The 17,056-nt window shown below is 36.7% G+C and overlaps 1 protein-coding gene across 5 annotated transcripts in view; it reads right to left on the bottom strand.

The window, feature by feature from the left end:
• Nucleotides 1–10,259: 10,259 nt before the first annotated feature.
• LOC107876454 (isoamylase 3, chloroplastic) overlaps nt 10,260–17,056 on the bottom strand; it is a 128,619-nt gene continuing 121,822 nt past the window's right edge. For all 5 annotated transcript variants that reach the window (XM_047393753.1, XM_047393754.1, XM_047393752.1 and 2 more), the window contains one exon: nt 10,260–10,537. In XM_047393753.1, the coding sequence (XP_047249709.1) occupies nt 10,427–10,537 (111 nt within the window). In that variant the 3' untranslated portion in view covers nt 10,260–10,426. The remainder of the gene's footprint in view (nt 10,538–17,056) is intronic.

Here is a 17,056-nt window from a genome sequence, read left to right as displayed (position 1 = left end):
CCTTTTGTTGAACTAACAATGAGGGAGGAGTAACATACCCTAGACAACGAGGAAGACGAAGAGAAACCACCCTTTAGAGCCTTGATTGATTTCTTTTAAGAAAACCCTAGCCTCTCTTGACCTAAGAGCTTGAGAGTGATTTAAGAGTGTTTGATTGGAGTAATAGTAGGTTAATAAAGTCCAGAGAGTATTTTAAGTCGTGGGGTCAAGAGAAGTTAAGAGGGAAAATGTCCAGAATGCCCCCAACTTAAACTGTAAAAATTCCCGCAGGTGGGTACGGTTAGACCCCTTCACTCGTAACCACATCATAGAGTGTACCATCCAGTTGTACCCAGAATAGAAGGTTGGACATCAACACACTATCCACCATACGAATCCCCTTGCCCCACTCGTACCCATACCATACAACTAGTACCCATAAGTCATATCCAACACAGAATTAAAGGGGTTAGACACTGGACAATGTAAGACTCCACTATACCACTCGTACCCTATCTTTACGATTCATAGTGAGCCACTCTTACTCAAAGCAAGTCAAGCCACTAAAATTCAGATTAAGTGAAGGATCAACCCAATGATTCGTCACCAACTATACGACCCGTTCCACCAAACTGTAACCATAACAAAAACTCAACCACCAAGCACTAGAATCCTATGAGATGGGTTACCTGACTCGTACCCTCACCATACGACTCATATGGTGAGTTTTATGATCCATAGAAGGCTAAAAACTTAGAAAATTTCAAAGGACCAAAACTTAGGGTGTTTCAATTCTCCCCACTTGGATCATTCATCCTCGATTGATGGAACAAGACAGTACAAGAATGATTTACACACCAACACCTCAACTCTAACCTTTAACTAAGTTAGAAAACAAATATGCAAGGAAGTCAATCTTTTCTTTAACAATGTTTAAAAACAAAAGTATGATGAAGAACACATACCTTTGGCACAAATTTCCAAAGAAGAAAATAGGAAGGGATACTTGGACTTTATGTCCTTTTCCGCTTCCTAAGTAGCCCTTTCAACCTTGTGATTCCTCCATAGAACATTAACTAAAGCAACATCCTTGGTCCGAAAATAACAAACTTGACAATCCAAGATCTCAGCCGGGAGCTCCTCATAAGAGAAGGAATCTGAAATACCAATATCTTTGATAGTCGATTTGAGATGGATTACTCATACATGTCCTCAACATAGAAACATGTAATACCAAATTAATAGAGCTCAAACTAGAAGGCAACTCTAACTCATACGCGACATTACCAACCCTTCTCAAAACTGAGTACAGACCAACATACCAGGGACTGAGCTTCCCCTTCTTACCAAACCGCATCCCCAACCTCAAACTCTAACATCCACATAGGACTTTTGGCGACTTTGGGCGGCTTAAGCCTATCCCAAATCACTTTCACCTTTTTCATGGCTTGGTGAACCAAATTTGGGACAAACATATCATCCTCACAAAGCTTGAACCACCCAATAGGATATCTATATCTCTTACCGTATAATGCTTCAAATGGAACCATCCCAATGCTAGAGTGGAAGCTATTATTGTAACCAAACTCTACAAGAGTAGATTCTCAACTCAACTACCACCATAGTGAATCACATACACATGAAGTATATCCTCTATTGTCTGAATAGTTCTCTCTGCTTGCCTATCCATCTATGGGTGGAAGCAATACTTAGACTAACCTTAGTCCCTATCCTTTTTTGAAATGACCGCTAAAAGTGAGATGAGAACAATGTACCATGATTAGAGATGATAGAAATAGGTACCTCATGCAACTTCACAATCTCTTGGAGGTACAACCTCGCATGATACTCAAATAAAAATTTAGTCCTCACTGGCAAGAAGTGAGCAGACTTTGTCATCCTATGCATAATGACCCAAACCAAATTAAATTATTTTGAGATGGAGGAAGCCTGGTAACGAAATCCAAATTGATCACTTCACATTTATATTCTGGAAATTCAATTTCTTGATAGAATCCTCTGAGCCTCATGTGCTCAACTTTCACTTATTAACAAATCATACGCTTGTTAAAGAAATCTGTCACGTCCCTCTTCATACCATTCCATAAATATATCTCCTTAAGGTCATGATACATTTTCATCGAACCAGGATGTATAACAAATATAAATCAAGCGTCTCATCCAATATCCTTTATTTCTTGCAAACCATCGACATCGGGAACATATAATCTTCCTTGGTACCACAAGGTACCATCACCACTAATCTCAAAGGCCATCACCTTCTGCCCACCTACATCACCCTTGATCCTCAACAAGATAGGATCTAACATTTTCTTCTCCTTAATCTTAGCACTAAGATGCAATGGTGCCACCTTCTAACAAATACACCACCATCCTCAGAGTCTAAGAGGCAAACTCAAAGGTTAGGTAAACGGTGAATGTCCTTCACTAACTCCTGCTTTTCCTTATCCACATGAGGTATACTCCCCAATAGATAACCTACTAAGAGCATCAGCAACCATATTAGCTTTACCTTGGTGGTAGTAAAGACTCATGTCATAATCCTTGAGAAGGTCAAGCCATCTCCTTTGCCAGAGGTTAAGCATTTTTTAAGTTAACGCATACAACAGGCTCTTATAATTCGAGAAGATATCTACATGCACCTTATATAAATAGTGATGCCAGATTTTCAACGCGAATATCACAGCTAACAATTCCAAATCATGAGTTGGATAATTCCTCTCATGAACCTTCAACTGTATAGAGGCATAAGCTATCACCTTACCATGCTACATCAGAACACAATAAAGCCTCACACAAGATGCATCACAATAGACCACAAACCCATCAGTGCCTTTAGGCAAAGTCAAAACTGGAGCATATGTTTGCTTATCCTTTAACTTCTCAAAAATACCCTCACAAACATCAAACCATATGAACTTTACCTTCTTTTGAGTCAACTAAGTCAATGGGGCAGCTATAGGAAAAAAACTCTCCATGAACCTCCTATAGTAACCAGCTAAACTCAAGCAGCTCAAAATATCAATTGGAGTCATGGGTCTAAGCCACTTCTTAACCACCGCAACCTTCTGCGAATCTACCATGATCCCTTCACCAGAAATAATATTACCCAAAAAAGTGACAGTGTTTAACTAGAATTCACATTTCAAAACTTAGCACACAACTATTGTTCTTTCAGAGTCTGCAACACAATATGTAGTTGATTGACATGATCCACCTCACTCTTAGAGTACACTGGAATATTGTCTATGAACACAATGACGAATAAATCTATAAACTGACGAAAGACTCTATTCATCAAATCCATAAATATTGCTAGGGCATTAGTCAACCCAAAAGATATAACCAAAAACTCAAAGTAACCATATCGAGTATGAAAAGTTATCTTAGGGATATCCACCCCCCTAATCTTTAATTGATGATACCCAAACCGAAGCTTAATTTTGGAGAAAAACTTAGCACCTTGAAAATGATCAAAAAAATCATGTATCCTTGGAAGGGGATACTTATCTTTACTGTCACCTTATTCAACTCCCGATAATCAATACACATACAAAGGGAACCATCTTTCTTACACACAAATAACACCGGCGCACCTCACGGTAACATACTAGGATAGATGAAACCCTTTTCTAAGAGATCCTTTAATTAATCCTTAAGCTCCTTCAACTTAGCCAAAGCCATTCTATATGGTGGAATAGAAATTGGACGAGTGTCCAAAAAATGATCAATCCTAAACTCAATCTCCCTATCAAGAAAAACACCAAGAAGGTCATCAGGGAAAACCTTAGGAAATTCACTCACAATTAGAATCAATTGTAAAGAAAGACCCTTCGAGTTAAAATCTTTAATCCAGACTAAATGATAGAGACACTCCTTGGAGATTAATCTCCTAGCTCTAATATATGATATAAACCTCCCCTTAGGATCTAGGAAACCACTTTCCCACTCAGTAATAGGTTCATTAGGAAATTTAAAGACAATCTTACAAGTCCGACAGTATGGAGACGCATAGCGCGAGTGCAACCTATCCATCCCCAGAATAACATTGAAATCCACATATCTAGTTCAAACAGATCCACAAAAGTCTCTTTACTACTAATGGATACCACACACGTCCTATAGATTCTTTTAACAATCACAAAGTCACCTTTCGAGGTAGAAATAAAAAAAGGGTCTGAAACATACTCAGGACCAAAACCAAAATACACAGCCACAAATAGGGTCACATAAGAGAGAGTGGACCTCAAATTAAGTAAACAATACAAATCATAAGAAAAGAGTTGCAACGTACCAATCATGACATCAGGCGATGCCTCGAGATCCTGTCAGGTAGTTAGAGCATAAAGACAGCTTTGACCAGTGCCAAAACTAGATGGTGCACCCTTTGGTGCTGGAGCTTAAGATAAAGCAACCGAAACCTTGTTTTCCCCAGAGGCAACCTTACTAATAGGACAGTTTCTAAGCATATGGACTGACTGACTACAGTTGAAGTACTTGTCCCTTCTCTCATCATAAAAACCCTTGTGCAACCAACCATAAAATCTACAAGGAGGAAACGACGGAGTTGCTTGAGCCCTACTAGCCTAAGATTGGGCACCCTATTCCCTAAAGTTATCACCACCTTGGAATCTCCTATCACCGATGGCTTTGGGTAGGGAGCACTAACCATCAAGTAAGATCCAGAATTACCCCACATTTTTTTGGCAACTTACCACCACCCCTTCTACCCTGCTGTTGGCCACCACCATGCTCAGAGAACTTAAAATTCTTGCCATGCCTTTCCTCTATCTCAGCTAGTTTTTCCTTTTCCTCCTCCACCTGTTGTAAGTAAACAACCAACCTAGAGATATCCATGTCTTTAATCAACAAGGTGACCTTACTTTAAAGGATCAACTTACGAGACAGTCCCAAAACAATCTTTCTCATTCAGACCATCATATCAGATACCATTTCTAGAATATATTGGGGCAACTAGTAAAACTTTAAGGCATATTTCTTGATCGACATCTTCCCTTGCTTCAGATTAATGAACTTCTCTGCTTTCGCTTCCCTCAACTCCTAGGAAAAAAAGCAGTCCAAAAATTCATTAGAGAAATCCTCCCATATAAATGACTCATCATCATCATCCCTTGCCCGACACCACTCCTCGTACCTTTGGTACGCCACATCCTTTAACTACTAGGCAGAAAACTCTATTCCTTCCACATCCATGGCATGCATAACCCTAAAAATATTTTCCATCTTATCTAGAAAACCCTAAGGATCCTCCTTCACCTTAACACCAGTAAAAATTGGAGGGCTCAACCTTATGAACTGGCCAACCCTTGTGGCCTCAGAAAATGGAACAGCATATACACCACGCTCAGCCTGTGAAGCTACCAATTGAGCAATCATATGAATTAACTAACGAAACTCAACATTCATCATGTCTGCCTGATGAGGACTAGAGAGAACCAGTGGAATTCTAGAATAATTAAGAACTAAACCCCTAGACCAAGTATGGATCACATGAGTAGAGTGTGTCCCATTCACAATGTCCCTAGTTGGGACAGAAGAGTTTTTGTGAACTTCAAATCATCGAGGCATAATCTAAAAAGCAAACAAACGGGAATTAGATAAGAATTCAAGACTTAGGCTCCATAGCTTAAAAACAAAACACAAGAAAAAGAAACATTCCTAAATTCCTTATAGCCTCTCCCTTATGAGTGTGGCGTGCTACACATCCTTAAAAGAAACTCTACTCAACACAGCTTTTTAGAGTCCACAGTGACCTTGAACCTAAGGCTCTGATATCAATCTGACACGACCCAAACCAGGGCCTAACCATGTCGTGTGACTCAAGCCTAACCAGGGTCGGAGACCACCTTGATACCCCATACATAACCTCCCTACACCTTTTATTTGATAAAATTTCAAATATATATAACATAACCTAATAGAACAATCACAAATCAAATATATTCAAAGGGTGTAATCCCCAATACCAATACTAATACAAGGATGATACCAATACCGACACCACCCATACCAACCCAAAGTAGTCCCATAAAGCCTCTATATAAAAATAAAATAATACCCGGTATGGACATTCCCTCGACCATAGCGAAAACCAAAGTCTATGACATAAAAAAGTATGTAGAGAAATCCAAAATATGAAATGGAGCCTTTCAGAGTATGAGAGCTCACCACTTCAATCAAACACAAGCTGACCCCAAATCTAATTACTAACCAAAAAGAGTAGTATGATAGATTCCTGCTTTGCGTGGGGATACAACACCCAAATATAGGTTAGCGAGTGAATGCTAGCATGTACTCAGGATAAGGATTAGTAATGCCAACATTTGAAACAAAGTAAATAACCATATGCAAGCACAACCATACATATACATATATAATCTATGTCGAGATAGGGAATAAGGCATTTACAATCTTAACCTGGGTTGTGTAGCCTGATTGTCTAAAATGACCCACGAGCTATATGGGTCCAGTGTTACACCCTAAACAGGCCCAGTGTGTGTAGCCGCATGAAATAGAGATATCATACGAGTTGGGGATTCCCATATACCCTTCTTCCTCCATGATACATATATACAAGTATAACTTTGGGGATTCCCATGTACCATACAAGTATATAGTCACCATGACCAACCCTCACGCAAAAAATACTAGTTTCCAGTGTCCATCTTACACCTTCACGGTTAGCTATCATAACCCGCCATTATTGTCCAGTTAAAACCATTGGAACACAACCAAACCACCAATCCAATATATTATTAACCAAGGCTATAAAAAGTGGTATCGTCATACCAACTATAGCTTGCAAGAAATTTCCTTAGCCAATCTCTTAGAGGATTCCCATGTACCCCATAGGTTCCATTATTAGATTCACTTTGGGGGATTTTTGTGCGCCCCACAAGATCTTAATTAAGTACCAGGACCTTACCATTTAGACATTAAAACCATTTAACCAATTTAGGTTCCATCCTATATTATACCATGCAAAGTTTTTAATGAAAGTCAAACTAAGTAGTAAAAGCATTCTCATAGGTATTTTAAAAAACATGTTGAGGGTATATAGTTTCCAAAACCAAAACCAAATGACAATTGACCATTCCCGTGCAATCACATGTTCAAACCACCATTATAACGTAAAAACTATAAGTAAAACCATTTGAAAACATAAAACAACCATTAATAACAAAAACCCCCCAACATATAATTCAAAACCAAAAACCATATCACCATTATGCCATGAAAATCATTCATAAAACATACCTTTTGTTGAACTAAAAATGAGGGAGGATTAACATGCCTTAGACAACAAGGAAGATGGAGAGAAACCATATTTTAGAGCCTTGATTGATTGCCTTGAAGAAAACCCTAACCTTTCTTGACCCAAGAGCTTAAGAGAGATTTAAGAGTATTTGATTGGGGGAATAGTAGGTTTATGAAGTCCAAAATGTGTTTTAAGTTGTGGGGTCAAAGAAGTTAAAAGGTGAAATGTCCAGAATGCCACCAACTTAAACTGTAAAACTTCCCGTAGGTGGGTATAGTTGGACCCCTCCACTCGTACCCATGTCATATGAGTGGTGTCATCCATTCGTACCTAGAATAGAATATTGGACATCCACACATTGTCCACCATACAACTCCCTTTGCCCCACTCGTACCCATACCATACGACTAGCACCGATAAGTCGTATCTAAGATAGAATCAAAAAGGTTGGATATTAGACAATGTATGACTCCACTATACCACTCTCACTCTATCCTTATGGCTCATAGTGAGACACTCATACTTTAAGCCAAGCCAAGTAACTAAGTTTCAAATTAAGTGAGGGATATACCCAATGACCTATCACTAACCATACGACCCATAACTTAATACCATTTCCACAATAGAAACTGGACCACCAAGCACTAGAAATTCTATAAGATGGGTCACCTACCCATTCCCTCATTATACAACTCATATGGTAAGTTGTATGATCCATAGAAAGTTAAAAACTCAGGAAATTTTCAAGGGCTAAAGCCTAGGGTGTCCCACAGCCCTTCAAAATCCTCACCCCCAAAAGTTCACCAATGATCTTCTAAATCCCATTTTTAGCCTAAAGCAGAGTACAAAAAGGGTAATGTAGGCAAAAATATTTTCACTCTTATTAGGGAATCATATGCCATCTTGTCTTTAAAATGAAGGCCTTAAATTTTATAAGCCCAATTGAGAGAAGGATCTCTAATCCTCCCCCAAGAAAATTAGATTATTCCTAAAGATGTGCATATTGTTTGATGCACTAGGGAATGACAGATAAAAATATTGGCACTTGAAAAAAGTAATTCAAGAGCTGATTAACATATAATAAATTATGGTACAAGGTCTTAATGCTCCAAATATTAATCAAAAGCCACTCTCGACTTATACTAAAACAAACATGCTTATGTTGATACTTAGAGTCGAAGTGGCTATAGTTTTCTTTAGGTCTATTATTAAGATCAAAATTAATGTGCAAAAGTCAACAAATGCTATGGATTTCACAAAAGCAATACTTGCAGGTGCAAATGTGGTGATAGTAAAGCCGAAATCATCAAATACTCCTATGGTTATAGGGAGAGAAACTTCAAAAACTATTGGGGCAAGTCAGATAAAACCAAATTTAATTATCCTCGAAAAGCCCACCAAGCCTTTCTTAATTATAAAAGGAGCTCCCATAACTCCTATTATTATTAAACCCAGTGTCACAACTCCCTATTATTAATGCTAAGATAGTTCCTTGGATCTACAACCTTGACATATAAGGGGAAGGAGGTTATTAAAGAAGTAAATATAGTAGGGGATTAACCCATTCTAGGAGATGTTCTTCCCTAGAAGAGTGATGGAAAGATAAACAAGGTAAGAAAGACCAAATTCCAGTCAAGAAAATAGTTACTAATGAAAAGGCTAAAAAATTCATGAAAAAGATGAAGTTTCTAAAATATTCTATTATGGAACAATTGAGGTAAACACCAACCCCAATTTCTTTATTGTCTTTGCTGATACACTCAGATGATCATCGTAAATCTATAACAAAGATTTTGAATGAGAAATATACACCTAGTGAGATTATAGTGAACCAATTAGAGAAAATTATTGGAAGAATCTTTCAGGTAAAAACGGTCACTTTCTTAGATGACAAATTACCTCTGAAAGGTACTGGGCACAATCGAGGCCTTTATATTACTATAAAATAAGAGCATTCCTACATCACTTGGGTATTGATTGATGGATGATCGGGTGATAATATTTTTCCTCTATAAGATTTGCAAAATTTAAATGTTAGCTTGGAAAGGATCCAACCTAATAATGTATGCATAAAAGGTTTTGATGTAGCAAAATGGATATCATTGGTGAGATAGAGCTGGCATTGATAATAGGACCTATTGATTTTATTATAGATTTCCAAGTGTTGAAGATTGATGCTTCTTATAATATGTTATAGGGTACGGCAAGGGTTCATAAGGTTGGGGAAGTTGCATATATGTTAAACCAAATGGTCATTCCAAGACGTCCATTACATCTATTATGGTAGTGAATAAACTCTTAAAGCTTTGTTTTGAACTAGGAAAAGGTTTAGGGATGTCTTTACGAAGCAGAGCTCATCTAGTATGCTTGCGTGAGAGCCTTGGCAACTTTAGTTTGGGTACGAACCCCTTTTTGAAGATAGAAAGAAGGCTAAGAAGAAAAAAAATATTCATGGTCACTTACCAAGGCAATACTGCCACTCAACGAGTCTTTCATCAGAATCAATGTTGTTGGGTCCTCCATATTACTATCCTCAAAGCTAATGTTAAGTTATCATAAAGAGTTGATCATCCTTTTCCAAAACATATTTATCGAAGCTGATATGGTTAAAATTGAGAAAGGTACTAATAATGCAGATGTGCAGTTTATTGGCTAAATATCCAACTAAACAACTGTAAGGCCACTCCTTTCCTTACTAAGAAGGAGTTTTGGTAGTTAATTTTTTTTTTTCTATAATTTGAATTATTCCAGGATTGTAATTTAGCTCTTTATCTTGATTATTTTTATGTTCAAACCTTCCATCTTTACTTTAATGAAATACATATTCCCTTTGTTCTATTTGAATAAAATATTTACTTCTTGATTTTCTATTACACAATTCTTTCTATTCTGATTTAAGTGGGATGACATGCACGTGAAATTTTTAGCCAGATCTTAAAACTCAATATAATAATTAAATAATAAATAAAGAAGATGAATATCATGAAGATAAAGTATTTATGAAAATAATCAAGGATTTCAAATAGTTTAAGAATAAGTCAAACCCCAATATGGATGAAACTGAGGAAATCAATCTTGTAGATCATGAAAATACTAAGGAGACTAAGATGAGTGTACATGCTCGACCAAGGCAAAAGAAAGATATAATCAAATCCTTGCTTGAATACAAGGATATATTTGCATGGTCTTACGATGATATGCTTGGTTTGAGCACTGATTTTGCAGTAAATAAGTTGCCAATTGATCTTGTATTCCTTCCTGTCAAACAAAAGTTAAGAAAGATTAAAATAGGCACGAGTGTAAAAATTAAAGAGTAAATCACATAGAAACTTGAAGCTATAGTTATTCAAGTCGTGCAGTATCCTACTTGGTTACAAACATTGTCCCCATCCCAAAGAAAGATGGTAAAGTACGAATGTATGCTGATTATCGTGATCTAATTAAAGTAGGTCCAAAGGATGACTTTCCACTTTCCAACATCTATATTTTGTTGTATAATCGTGCCTTACATAAGCTTATATATTTTGTGGATTGTTACACGTATAACCAATATATAACTAAAGTAGTATGATGAAATAAAAAAAGGCATATAGAAACTTATATATAGAACCTCGTGAAATAGAATCCCAACAATAATTAATTGAAATTTCATAGAAAACTCCTTTCATTCAATCATCATAAATTATATGTAGCTTGAATAAATATCGAGTCTTTCTAAATCATGGAAGTTTCTCTTAACCGACATAAGCCATATTAGCAATATGGTGTCGAATTTCTTGCCCACATTGAAAAGAACCGTCCTACACCTTGCCAGGGTATAAGATGAAATATAACTTATGGATCCATCTCTTAGACCGAAGGCAAACCTACGGTGGCAATGTAGTTCTATGGCATGTGACCCCGGACTAATACCCAACCAGTGCTAAATAATCCACCCAAAATATAATAGATGCTCATATTAAAAGTCTTAAAATACTTTCTAAGAAATCATATTAATCTCTACAATTGTACCAAGAAAATTATCTTTCTCTACAAGCATTGTCTCTAAATTATTATAACTTTCTTTCTCTTTTCAAGATACAATAATTTCTCTTCACTCATCAAGTCATGATATATTAAATATATAGGAACTTTCAAAATTTGTTCATAAATTTCTTATCTTTGAATGTACTTAATAAAAAAACTATAAAACTATTTGAAATATGAATGCAAATTTTTCAATACAAACTCCCAAGTCATAAACTTTAAGTTCAAATTTTAGTAGAAAAAAAATTGGGTTATTGGGCTAAAGACCAATTTAAAAAAGAAAAAGGAAAAAGAGAGTAAAGGGCCAAAGTTGTCAGGCCTTATTAAAAACAAATAAGGACTTGGCCCTAGCCCATCTGCCAAATCATTATATTATGGAAAATTTTAAGGCTCTTGCCATTTATTTACTAAAAGAAAGGCATCCAACTTGGGAGCAACAAACAGTAAGTAATCTGCCTCCTACCCACGAAGCAGAGAAAAAAATAACAAGTTGTTCATCCAGTGAGGGGGAAAAAACAAGGTTTGATCGGAAAATTTGTTTGGATTTAAGGTAAACCCTTTTCTACGTCTTTATTCTGATTTTTAGTCTAGGTAATTTATTTTGGGTAGTAAAATTTAATTATCAAAAACTAGATTAAGCATATTAAGGTGTGATTTTGGGCATGAAGTTTGAGAAATTGAAGGTTACCATGAAACCGTGAGGATTGGGTAGTCTAATTTTACCATGAGTTAGTCTAAAATAAGAGAATTAACTCAAGAATGGATATGATGTGATTATAAGTTTGATCCAAGAAAGCGATACGAATCATTCGAGGTGACACATTGATATTTCGACAAGAGTACTATGAGTAGTCATCTTGCCACAATTTATGTTTCTTAAATTGCATATTTATATCATGTTTTGATGAAAATAAGAGTTAGTGAATGCTTTGAAAATTTACATGTGGGACAAGTTCTTTACTTAATATGATATTGATATGGTTATTTGAGATATGATATTACTATTGTAAATATTCTTCACTTACATGAGAATTAAGTATTTTTGATATATGTTTTATTCAGGTTTACATGTATTATTATTGATATGAATTTTAAAGTTAAGTTCTATTCTGAAAGATGTTTTCATTCGAATATCCTATTGTTTTCAAAGAATTTATGAATGGGAGTAGACCTTAATTGAATCCTATAGCTAACAACAGGATCGTTAGACCTGGTGCACCTTGTATTTACTGATGAATGTTATAACCCTCGCTAGTGGGAAGGTAGAACTAGCATACTATTACTGATATGATATGGGACTCCTTTATGAGGGATCCACTGTTGTGGGTTATTCTTAATAAAGAAGAATGTCGCACTGATTACATGATTCATTCTTGGAAACCTCCCATATATGAATATTTGATATGATATAATGCTTTTTGAGTTTATTACTTAACTATTGGTTCACTTGGCTTACATGAAACATTGATACTGTTTATTGTTAATGATTTATGAAAGAACTTTTATTCATGATGGTTTCTGATTTGTCTCTATTAAAATGGTTGTGGTTAAGTGTTATTACTCACTGATCTAGCGTCTCACTCCTCGCTATTATTTTTCAGAGAACACAGGTGACGATGAAGATTTCGTTGGCTAGAGGATTCGAGTAGTATATTCCTGGTGAGCCCCGCATTGTTCGCGTGGGAAAGAGTTTATTTATTTGTTATGTATCTTGCAAACTCTTAGAGTCTCTCCATAGTCATGTCTTTAGATTTTTTAGTATTCTTTCATTATTGTGTATTTGTGGAATATTTGATTTTCTCTCATCCTTGGAGATGGTTTTCGTATTGTTAGTTGGTGGTATAGGTGAATTATTAATGATCTATGGTGAATTGTGTTGGTATTGTGTGGTGGTTGTGTTGTTGGGTTGTTTGTTGTTGAAATTGAGACAGGAAATTTTCTTGTTAGGCCCCAAAACAGGGGAAACTCTGTCCATTTTTTTGTAGAATTCTGATGAGGTTTGCTTTGGAGTCCTAACCTGCTTAGCATCGGTCATGATCCTATTTTGGGTCGTGACAGTCATATAGTCTCATCCGTAGCCAAACCAGTATGATGCCCAAACCATTCTGACTTGACTATAACTTGGACCCTACAAGTCATAAGGTCACGTGACGAGTCGTATGGTGTGAATCATACGATCACTAGAGAATTACTTTTGGAGTGAAAAAGAATTACTTTCATTTTACATTATTTAGTATTATTAAATTTTGGAGTTGAATTATATTTTTTTTAAAAAAAATTCAAACATGTTTACCGATATATAAAAAATACTTTTTTATTTAATAATTGAATTGTACTAAGTTGGAAAGGAAACATCAAGATACTTTAATTACTTGTCCATGATAAATTTGTTAGAAAAAATGAAAATTTAAAGTAAGATTAATAACTACAAAATAGAAAGACAATAAACCCTTGGATCAATTTTGAATTTGATTGTATAAATAATTTTTATATCATTTTTCATGACTCGTCACTTTTGTAGCATTTAATAAGCCCATATAATTGTTCAAATTTACCAAAATGGATGAAAATTGCAGGGTGACTAAAATTTAAATTAGGGATAAAACTGATAAAAAGAATTTGATGTGAGGGCTATCAAAATCTCACATTCTCTATTAAAATTTTCACACATATGTGTGTGTGTGTATATATATATATATATATATATATATGAAAAGTGATAATTAAAGGATTTGGAGGGTAATTTTGTCATTTTAAGACTTTATCCCAAGGTAAATTTTGGTGGAATTATTTATACCAATCCTTGGGTGGGATAACTTATCCCGGTACTATTTGTTAATCCCGGGATAAGTTATCCCGAATTTGGTAACCAAACATAGCACCAAAAATTTTATTCCGGGACTATATGATTTAATACCTACACCAAACGACCCCTTATGTTTTCAAGAAGTTGATCAATTAGGGCTTTCAAGGGTGATTTCTCTCCACAGTTGTGATACTTTCAGGTACGTTATTCTTCCCAAAATCTTATTTCATGAAAAGCATGAGTTTTAAATAGCTTAATTGTATGAATTTGAATGTGGGTTTTGATATGGTTGGGGTTTTTGGAATGGATGATTCTTGAATTGTTTTCCCATGATTTTCATGAGTTGTTCACGCTTTGAATTGAATATTTTTGAACTAATGGGGAGCATGGGTGTGGGAATTGGAATGGGGTCGAGGTATCCCCCAAATTGATGTTTTTGGACTTGAAATTGGTCTTGGATAATTATGTTCCCTTAGCCCACTTGTGAAATCAATTTTGAAATATGATTTATCATGGTTTGACTCATTCACTTATACTATTGCATTGCATAATTGGGTAACCAAAGAATATGAATTTTGAGGCCTTAATGGGTATGTTTTGGGCTTGATAAAACTAAAGGAGGTCGAGGCATTCCTCCAATTTAATTTAATGAACAAATAGGGTCGAGGCATTCCCACAAGTTAATGTGATTGTTATGGCATAGAAATAAGCTTGCAAGTGTAAGGGTATGACGATACCCATGGTGTGCCTTAACATTTAATCCTTTGGTTAATGAATGGGTTATGTGAAACTTGTTTTAATTGGGCTTCATGGGGGTTATGTAGCTAAGTCGTGCAGGTGTGGGTCTTGGATGACTTATACTGAAAACTCATATTTGCCGACGTGAGGTTTGGTCTTTATGACCGTGTGCATGGTTCAAACTATTAATATATATTTGTATCTTGAATTGACGTGGGCATTCGCTAGTCTTCCTTAATACCTCCGGTACGTGTGGCTAACACACGTTGGGGCCCTTTCAGCAAGGGAAGCTGAACCAATATAGCATGTGGCTGCTTGTTTATGACGGTTGAGCTACATAGTCCAGAATAAAGTTTTACTTCATGCTAATCCTTGTTCCCTAACTTATACATATATATGATGATTTGTTCATGATTTTGAATGGGATTTGACTTGGCATTATTTTATCTTTTATCCCTAAGTTACATGTTAATTCTCAACCCGCTAACCATCTCCAAGCATTGTATCCCCATAGATGTAGGGTTCGAAGGTAATTTTATTTTTCCTGCACAGCGTTAAGTGTATCGGCTCAATTCATCAGTCATTTGCGGAGAAATGGTAAGCCTCCATTCTCTGAAAGACTTGAATCGTTTCATCGATTTCCTTCCATGACTTAGAATTGAAGACTCCACATTAACATTATCATTATCATTGTCATTGTCATTCTCATTGTCATTGTCAGGATTAGGGGCATGTCTTGACGTTAGTCGTTTTCGAATAGCAGAGGCTTTGTGGATATTTTATGGATTGGATATTGATGTCGACACTCTTAAGTATCTTTGAGTTTATTACTCTTCTATCTTTTTATATGTTCGAAATTCAGTCGCTGCTAGGTGTGTTAGGTTCTGTTTGGCTAGGCAATGGGAGTGGTCTCCGGTCCTCGGTGGACTTGAGATACCCATCAGGGCTAGGCCCTAGTTCGGGTCATGACAAAGTTGGTATCGGAGCCTAGGTTTGGTGTCATTGAGTGTCCACAAAGTCCTGTCAAATAGTCTCTTTTATGGGTGTGTAGCGTGTCACACTTATAAGAAAGAGGCTATGAGGCATTTAGGAATGTTTTCCTTTTCTTGTGATCTACTTTCGGGTTGTAGAGTCTAGGTGTTGAAATCTCCTCTAATTCCCGTTCGGTTGCTTTCCAGAACATGTCTCCCAAAAGATCTGATGTTCGTGGAAACTCCTGTGTCCCACTTGAGGACAATGCGGGCGAGACTCGTCCTACTTATGAAGTTCCGACCAAATTTAGGGCTCCAGCTTCGGATTGTACTACCACGTAGAGTTCTACTAGTCCCTACAGTCCTCCTCAGGTTGATGATGATCATACACCATCGCCCCAAGGAGACATTTCAAATGCTGAGTTCTGTCGATCTATTAATTAGTTGACCCAGTTAGTGATATCTCAGTCATGACAGTTGGGTCCTGCTGGTGCTGTTGTGAGTTCTTCTGAGGTCACTCTAGTCGGGCAGTTTATAAGGCTCAATCCTCCGACCTTTACTGGCTCTAAGGTTGAGGAAGATCCTCAAGGATTCATAGATGACATGGAGAAGATTTTTGGAGTTATGTATGCTTCTGACTCTGAGGGTTTGGAATTTTCTGCATATCAGCTGAAGGATGTGGCATATCAGTGGTATGAGGAATGGGACCAGTCTAGGGGTGATGATGCGGAGTTGGCACTATGGGATGAGTTTTCGGGTGCCTTCCTAGATCATTTTTTTTCCTCAAGAGTTAAGGAAGGCGAAGGCTGAGGAGTTCGTGAATTTGAAGCAAGGCAAGATGAATGTAAAGGAGTATGCCTTGAGGTTTCATCAGCTCTCCAATTATGCTCCTGATCTAGTGTCTAACATGAGGGCCAAGATGAGGAAGTGTGCTTCGTGCTTGTCTTGAGACTTGGTGTTGGAGTGTAAGGTCACTTTGTTGAATAATAATTGGATATCTCTAGGCTTATGGTATATATGCAACAGGTCGAAGATAAAAAGAAAAAACAAGCTAAAGTGGGGAGAGAAAAAGTAAGAGGTCCTGGTATTCTGAGCAGAGTAGAGGCCAGCAGTATATTAGTAGAGATGGCAGGCAGTGGTCTAAGAAGAAGTGGGGAATTTCTAGTTCATAATCTACAGCTAGTGCCCTATATCCCAGGCCATCCTGCAATCGTCACATTCAGAGCAATAGTGGGT

This window comes from Capsicum annuum, chromosome 7 (genome assembly GCF_002878395.1).
Source record: "Capsicum annuum cultivar UCD-10X-F1 chromosome 7, UCD10Xv1.1, whole genome shotgun sequence".
Taxonomy (NCBI): domain Eukaryota; kingdom Viridiplantae; phylum Streptophyta; class Magnoliopsida; order Solanales; family Solanaceae; genus Capsicum; species Capsicum annuum.
Note: the sequence above shows the minus strand (reverse complement) of the source record. Positions and strands in the feature narration are given on the sequence as shown.